The sequence below is a fragment of the Gordionus sp. m RMFG-2023 genome, chromosome 2, assembly GCF_954871325.1.
Source record: "Gordionus sp. m RMFG-2023 chromosome 2, tfGorSpeb1-WG-v2, whole genome shotgun sequence".
Classification (NCBI taxonomy): Eukaryota; Metazoa; Nematomorpha; class Gordioida; order Chordodea; family Parachordodidae; genus Gordionus; species Gordionus sp. m RMFG-2023.
In genome coordinates, this window is record NC_088776.1 from 5,350,304 (window position 1) to 5,359,172 (window position 8,869).

The window sequence follows — 8,869 nt, forward strand, 5'->3', positions numbered from 1 at the left end:
TACATAATATTTTAAATGTTGTGGTTATCCACTTTAGTGTTGTTAATCGGATTAGCCGAGTCGGCTCGAACAGAGCTGACCCATTTGGGTCGTTTTTTTCGACCTCGACCCGAGTCCAAGCCAAAAAAACGACCTCGACCCAAAATATGTGTCTTTTTTTTCGACTCAGACTTGAAGTTTGGTTGTTTTTTTTTCGACTCAGACTTGAAGTATATTTTTTTAAGGCCAATATGTAAAAATATATTTTGCAAACATGTTAAATTAAAATTTCAGTGAAAATGTACCATAAGAAAGTGACAATTGTCTTAATGTCATTTTTAACAATTTTCATTTTTTTTAAATACAAATGGGTAGCAAACATGTTAAAATAAAATTTTATTGAAGATGTACCATAGAAAAGTGACAATTGTAATAATCGCCATTTTTGAACTTTTTCCAATTTTTTTAAGGCAAATGGGTAAAAATATATTTTGCAAACATGTTAAATTAAAATATCGTTGAAGATGTACCATAGGAAAGTGACAATTGTCATAATCATCATTTTTGAACTTTTTCCAATTTAATTGATGCAGATAGATATAAATATATACTGTTAACATGTTAAATCAATATTTCAGTGTTGAAAAACCTTGAAAAAAATTAAAATAGCCATGTTGATAATTTTTTTAGAATATTTTGAAGAAAATGGTTAAAATATAAATTATAAACTAGTTAATTAAAATTTCAATAAAAGCCATAGAAAAGAGATAAAAGTCATAATTATTTTTAAACTCTATTTAATCAAATAGTAAAAATCTTATTTGTAAAACATGTTATATTAATATTTTAGTGTAGAAGAACCCGAGAAAAAGATTCATGGTGGCTAACTATCTCATATAAATACTTATTTATTTTTGGAAATTTTATTTATAATTAGTATTTCAAAGCCTGTTTTTATAAGAGTTTCCGCTATTTTTTCAATAAAGTAGCGTCTTATTAACCACTTTTTACAATACTTCGAAATTTTTTTTAAATATCTCTATATCCACAAATAAAATAAATATGATTAAAATATTAAATATATTTTATTTTTTTTATTGTATTTAAATAATAATATAGTGTCATCCCCAACTTTAGCGATGAGAAAGTATGATCCGAATAAATAAACTTTCTTATTTAATTTAATATAATAAAATTTTTATAGAAAAATCATTAAAAATATTAATTTAAATTTTTTTTAGATTTATAATATAGCGGCTAGAGTATTTTAAGTAGTATATTTTTTTATAAAATAATCTTCTATACTAGATAGCTATCATAGAAAATGAATATTCGATGACTTTCAAACAAATTGAGTTAAACATTCTCATGAATATTATTTATATTCAGACAATTATCAGCATATTCGAACTTCTATCCATCAAATACTTTCACTTAAATATGATTTCGTAAAACAAAATTTTCAGTGTGCATTTTGACTAGCCAAATACTTCCGGTTAATTTAGAGCATTTAGAGCAAATTTACCGATTGTCAACCATGCTTTTTAATACTAACAATAAATAAACTAACTTTAGTCACGCTAGACACCATGACTGATAGCGGTGGTTCTCCGTTGGTATCGAAGCAGGTGAAATTCGGCCCGAAATCGCAAAATATTTGTCCCGTCAGGCCTTTTGAAGAAGCGGAGCAAAAGGGGATATCGCTGCCATGACATATGTTGTCTATCCTCGTGACTTCACTGTCGGATTCAAAATTGCACAATACAACAACCTTTTTTTTTAAAAAAATAATAAGACATATTATATAGTATAAGTAGTGGTAGAGATTTGTAAAATAAAATAGGTGGATTATTTATTATATGATCTTTCTATCTAATCATAAGCTGATAAAATTATTAAAATCTCTTTTCTTTAAAAGAAATTTTAAAATGTTTGTATTAAAATACAGTTAAAAGGCATAGATTTAATGGGTTGTTAAAATTTGACAAGCATTCGTCCTTATATAAACAAGCGTCAAAATAATAATTTAAGGGGTCAATTTTTACCCATTGCCCTCTATCTAGATCAAATTTATCGGAAAAATAAATAAAAATTTAAAAGACCCTTCAAAAATGGTCTTATATACCCAAAATTTTAAGTTTAACGTTTTTGCTTAACATTTGACTATAATTAAATCTCATTCCAAGAAGGTGGTATGCTTGGAGTGTCATCATGTTGCAGAAAGTGAGAAAGGGATATATTTTTTTAAAAAAATAGATCATTTTGGATAATAATTACATTACTAAGATACAAAATAGGTATCTTTTCATATCATTATATTAACAATACTTCGCATTTAGAACATTTGGTTACTGTAATACTAATTGCATATTTTTTTTAAATGTTGTCTCAGCTTCTCTTACTGCCCTCAATATTGACAATGAAAGAATCAAAACAATCAAATCGCCTGCCAGTATCAATTATGAGACATGTTACTCTAATCATTGTTTTGTATCTTGAAATATAATCATGAATTCAAAAGTAAACGTACAAGAATTGTTCCAAATACATTTTCTCCCCATGGCGATTCCAATCATTTACAACCACCAATTCATTGAAGTAAGAAAAATATACCCTTTAATACTGTGATGTTAACATTCGAAAATCCCTTGAATTATTAAGGGCCTGCGTATCATTTTTACTTCGTTTGATATCATTTTATAAAATTTATTCTTCGACGAATAAATAGTTCAAAAAAAAAAGATTTTATAATAAATCTAAAAGGGGATGGATGAGATTATTATAATTTGTGCCATCTTTTTTCGTCCCTTGTAGGCATCATTGATTTCATTATGATTCAAAATATCGTTATTGCTCTCATTCCTATTCCAACAGTGCCATCTCTTTAGTCCTAACAGATGTTGCTCATAGATGGCACGAAGGGTTTAGCGAAATCTTGATGCCTGCAATCTTTTTCTTATATTTATATTGATTTCGCCGTTTTTTTAAAAAAAATCGGCTCAAAACGAGCCCTTTATCAACACTAATATCACTCTTTATCGGCATAACGTATATAGTAAGAGAAACAATGACAAATTCAAGTAATCCAGTATATCTCTTGTAGATTTCAAATCACATTTAGATCATTTACAATTTTTTTTAAAATGATTACTTCGTATAAAATAATTGACCTTAAGGATAATAAATAATTTTGAGTTTTTGTAAAAAAAAAATCCATATGGCGTAACAAAATCAAAATAAAAGGCATCAACGACACTTTCCAAAACCCATGATTCATAGCAAAAATTATGATTTAAAAAAATTCATAATTTTTTTTAAAAAAAACCCTGATAATCGTAATGTTGTAAAACGACAATATTTAAAATAATAAAAAAAAAATTCTTTCTAAATTGAAAAAATTTGAGAATATTTAAAATAGATTTTCTTTGATAAAAAAATATTGTATTTTTATAATTGATTAAAATTTATTGTCATTTTTTGTTTTTTTAAAAAAATTGCTTTAATATAAATTATAACATTTTAGCCAATAAATAGTAAGATTTAATTATTTTTATAGAAATTTAAATGTGTCGTATCTAAGAATTGGCATCAGATTGGAGCCTTTTTTTTAATAGATAAACATCTTGGAAATAATAAAACTGTTAAAAATTATCATAAAACAAAATGGAGGCTCTCAAATAACCCGGTCAAAAAAATTTTCAGGGTAGGATAGGCAAGAAATTGTTAAAAACGTGTCCAAAACTGATTTTATTTGCCGATACTGACTTATAATATTTTGATTGTTTTGATAACTCATTTTAACGTTCCAAGATGATTACACATTTTTTTTAAAAAAACTATCCATCTTGTGCCAATCCCGAGATATACGCATTAGAGGTCCGCAATAAGCCCCCGTTCGATTTCGAACATTGGGCGGCTGAGTCACGGGGTTAAAAAAATATTCTTAAAACAATAGTCAGGCGATGGGCGTGTGAATTTGAAATAATTTAATAATATAGCATAGTTTAATTAAAAAATTTAAATAATTAAACAGAGTGGGCGGGTCATAAAATTTTTAGATAAATGGACGGACGGGTGAATTTAGAAATCAAAGACCGAGTGGGTGAGTCGGTTCAAAAATCTAAAACAAAGGCGGGCGGGAGGTCGGGTATAATCCGCACGTTGCAGACCTCTAACACGCATTTAGGCAGGTCATTTTAATATCGACTCATCTCTGTAGGATAATGTCGAATGTGAATTATCTACATCATTACCTCACAGGTTAAGTGAGAAAAGGGGAAACGGTATTTGGTTTCTCGTTTGAGGAAAGGAAATCCGAAAATCATAAGCGCAATATCTTATAAGATTTTCAAATTTATTATATTAAATACTCACTAGATTTATACAAAATGTATGTATGTATTAGGATAAAATAAAATATCACATTAATATTGGGTTTTTAGGAAGAGGGATCCCAAATGAAGGTTATGTAATTGGACTTGTGCAGGGCTATTGGGAGCCTTTGCCTGAAATAGAATCTTCTCTCTGTGTTCATCAGTAAGTATGTGCAAACCTAAGTTCTTTGAAGAAGGATAGTGCAAGGCTATCATACGTTGCTGAGGTAATGGGAACATTGTGGTATAAAAAGATTGTGAAATATTTATAGTGATTTTTAACTGCCCTTTATGATAATTTTGGAGATAAGATTTATAGGATCAATCCAGGTAGCATCAGTGTTTTTCATCATATTTGAAAAGACCAAGAGGTTATATGGTGAATAGAATCAGGACTTACTTTATGGCATGCATTGCATTGTTAACCTTAAAATTTGTCTTTGTAATGGAAGTGCAGGCTGTGACATCCATTCGAATAGATAAGACAAATACAAAAATCAAATTTTGAGCTCATTTTAATCAGTGGAAGTTTTGAAGCCATAGTTTACTTTACCCAAATTCGTATAGCACAAATGAAATCATGATTAAAATATACTTCGCCAATGTTTATAATATTGTGTGAAAATTCATTCCTAAATTCCTAGAGCACCAATTGCTTTAAAATTCTGTATTTCATTTTTTCTTCTCTATTTAATTATTGGAACAATAATTCCTCAAAGTTATCTTTTCTAAATCTTCAGTTGCAAACTAATAATGAGCTAACATGTAATTAATACTGCTTCAATTACTCAAATAAACTATTACTCTGGTTGTAGTTCTGCAAACAACTTGAAGGGATGGCACAGGACATATCCTAAGGCAAAATCAATGCAATCCTTCAATGTGGCCTAAAATCTGCTCATCAACCTTAGAAACATTCTGTCTCTTCAGATCTGAAGGAAAATGACTAAAAGCATTATTTAAATCCCATGAAAAGGAGGCCAATTCCTAATATGAGATTAATCCTATATTGATAGCTCTTTGCAATATAAAGTCCAATATATATCATATCTTAAAGAGCAGTAAAAAATAAACAAATATTCAGAAATATTTGATAATTATATTTATATATCAATTATTTGCCCTACATTAGCCACATACAGTGGCCTAACATTATCCTTCTTAAAATTGGACTCATACATCCATACATTTACTGAACCCTAGGAAAATTTTATCCCAGACAAAGGCTCACAATCATATACAGGTCCAAATACATTAACTTCACCAGGTCTCCTTCCCAGAGTATCTAATGTAAATATTTTTAAAAAAATTTAATCTTTTTTTTAAATATTATTAGTGATCTGTATCAGGCCTAATTTTTCAAGCCCAGCTTGATCAAATCTATTTTTTATTTGGCCCTCAAAATAAAAATCAATTGTCAGCCCAGCCTGGCTCAAATTTATTTAAATATAGAAAATTACTGAATATCATATTTAAAAAATCAAAGCCCAACCTAATCCAATTTTTTTTTTAAACTATTAGGCACCCCAAACCATATTATTTTTAAAAAATAGGTATAGACCCAACTTTGGACCAGGATTTGCAGATCTCTAATATATATAAATTTTTTAATTTTAATGTTTTTTCTTACTTATATAAGTTTTATTGTTTTATGTATATAAATATAATATAGTATAAACTATATAAAATAAAATACTTGTCATATATAAAATTAAAATTACTGTATATTTTAACAAAAAATCCTGAGTTAAATTTCCAGTATAATAAGATACTGCGACATATGGATTGAGTTCAGCTAATTTTAAATAACAAGATTTTGATCTATTCTTCCCAATACAATCTTCATTTAGGTAAAACTTTTTAATATAAAAAAAATATGTAAAGTATTAATATAATTTGATTTATAAACTTTATATATATATATATAATAGTAAATACTTGAGAAGATAAATCAGCTAAAGTGGTTTCCTTATTATCCCATAATGTGACACTTTTAACACCACCTAATATGATATTTTTGGCAATTTCAACACCTAAACCATCCATTCCACAAATTAATATATTAGATATTGCCATCTTTTTCATTGCCTCTTGGCCAAGAACATATCTTTTAAATAAAACAATATAAATTGTTATGAATTTTTATCGACTAACAGTTGTCGTGAGTACAACTCTTCATCAATTTCAGAGTTCCTAGAATTCTCACCATTGTTTTCTGTGTGATTATTATAATTTTTGATGGTTCCATTAGTAGTAATATCCATCTAAATATAATATTTTCAGTATTAATAAATATAAATTACAATACGTTATTATGAGTAATTTGATTATGTTCTGAATGTGTATATTTATGCTTTTTATGTGGGGGTGAACAGCGATTCTCGGAGGTTAAAGAGGAAAAATCTTCCATCTAAATATTATAGTTATTTAGTATTAAAGACAAATATATTGAATATTATTTTTTATGTAAATCATTTTATATATTTGACATATTAAAAGTAAAATTACATAAATTAAGTATTCACTTACATCAGATTCATTTGTTGTGATAATATTATTCCTTTTCATACGCCCTAAGGTATGTATGTAAGAATTAAAAATTATTGATTTACATAATTTTCATGTTCTATAATATATTTTTTAATATGGACACATAGATAATCTGCATAATAATACTAGTTTAATATATTTAGAGGATTTCTTATTGATTTCCTTAATTTTATGAAACATGCAAATATGTATGTATTAAGCAAATATCGCGCGTAAGAAGCCTTATAAATATAAAAAGGTCCCACTAAGTGTGATTAGTCACTAGTATAGGTGAGATATATGGTAAAGGAAATATTGATTTATTATATTTGTTTTTTAAGACAAAATAAGGTCATTTATATTTATATTTATTCGTTTAATTAATATCTCCTAGAGAAGATCAAGAATGATAATTACATTTATTTCATTATACATATCTTGATTCGTATATTATTTTGCTTGCAATATATTTGTTTTTCGTGAATTTAAGAATATAGCTGTATGCATCTAGAGAATTTAAAAGATATAACCTTTTTAGATTAGTTATTAGTACAAGCAAGTGGGGGAAGGGAAGGGGGGATTTCCCCAGTCTTAGAAAGTTTGTTAATTTTTGTAAGTATCATAAAAAAAATTATCCTATACTTTTCCGCCTACTACATTTCCCAAAAAATGGGTACCATGGTCTCATAGGCGTAGCCAATATTTTCCTGTGAAGGGGAAGGGGGGGGGGAGTGATAATCATTTTCTGAGGGGAGGGGGTTGCTTCTCAAACCTCCCTTTTGCCCTTGACTCGCTTTTGCGCATCTTTTAGATAAGTACCTAGCCGATATATAGTTAGAAAATATTTTTTAGGATAGGAAGTTAAAAACAACTTATTATATATTTAAAATGTGCAAAATTGGTTACTAAGAGATGGTATCAAAAAATAATCTTGGCATGATGGAACAACTAGAATATATATTTATTCTAATTTGTATCATTAATACAAAACATTTCTTAAATAATATTTAGGTATTATTGATATTCACTTTTTTTATATATAAAAGATTTTATACAAGAAAATATAAATTATAGTCATTAGTTAGTTTTAAAAAGTTAATAACTTTTACATTCTTTCTTTAAAATTATTGGTTAATATATGCACATAATTTTGGAGAAAGGGGGGGAGAGGGTTAACGAGAATACTTTTATTAGGTTACAATTATATTTACCAAAGGTTACTTATTTCTGAATAAGAGAATTTTCCTTTGCCCCCCCCCCTTTTTCTATCCACAGCGCCTACACATGATGGAAAATTTACTATATGCATTTACCTCACCTGTGTAGTCCTTAAAAAATTTAGAAATTATTGATTTCACCTTTTAAATTGATACTCCCTTCATAAATTTTAAAAGGAATAACTTAATTTATTAATGATCTACTACCAACTAACAAAATATTGTAAAAAGAGTTATTTTTTAGAACATGAATTTAATTAAAAACCCCCACATTAACATTGAATGCATTGTTATAGTATATTGTCTGGTATGTGTTGTATTCTTATAATATAAATAATTTCTTTAACAGATGTATTAACTTCGTAAGGGCTATTTTGATTATTATTATTACAATAAAAAAGTAATAGTAAAAAAGATCATTCATTGATTATTGTAAAAATTGATCTTTAATTTATTTTGTAAGAATAAAAATAAGAAAAAGAAATATTGTTAAAATAAATCATAGAGTATTGCCAAGCGATCTTAAATTCAAATAAAATATATATTTTAAAAGTAAAATTTCCATAATTATATCTAGATAATTTACATCACAATAGAACGTTGTTTATTCTTTTTATTCGATTTATGAAACCATGAATATAAGTTACGGATAGAATCTTTAACCCTTTATAATTACATTTAAAAGGATAGCAGAGTGTGTTCCAGAAATTTAGGTTGTGTGCAATATATAGATTTGTTCGATGTTTAGCAATAACATTGTTATTTTTACAG

At 27.2% G+C, this 8,869-nt stretch overlaps 1 protein-coding gene across 1 annotated transcript in view; it reads right to left on the reverse strand.

The window, feature by feature from the left end:
- LOC135924003 (ubiquitin-like modifier-activating enzyme 1) overlaps positions 1-7,025 on the reverse strand; it is a 31,923-nt gene extending 24,898 nt beyond the window's left edge. The window contains exons 1-6 of the mRNA XM_065459046.1: positions 6,882-7,025; positions 6,661-6,762; positions 6,507-6,616; positions 6,291-6,459; positions 6,074-6,208; positions 1,550-1,750 (exon numbers count right to left, since the gene is read on the reverse strand). Coding sequence (XP_065315118.1) covers positions 1,550-1,750; positions 6,074-6,208; positions 6,291-6,459; positions 6,507-6,616; positions 6,661-6,762; positions 6,882-6,920 — 756 coding nt within the window. The 5' untranslated portion in view covers positions 6,921-7,025. The remainder of the gene's footprint in view (positions 1-1,549; positions 1,751-6,073; positions 6,209-6,290; positions 6,460-6,506; positions 6,617-6,660; positions 6,763-6,881) is intronic.
- Positions 7,026-8,869: the final 1,844 nt, after the last annotated feature.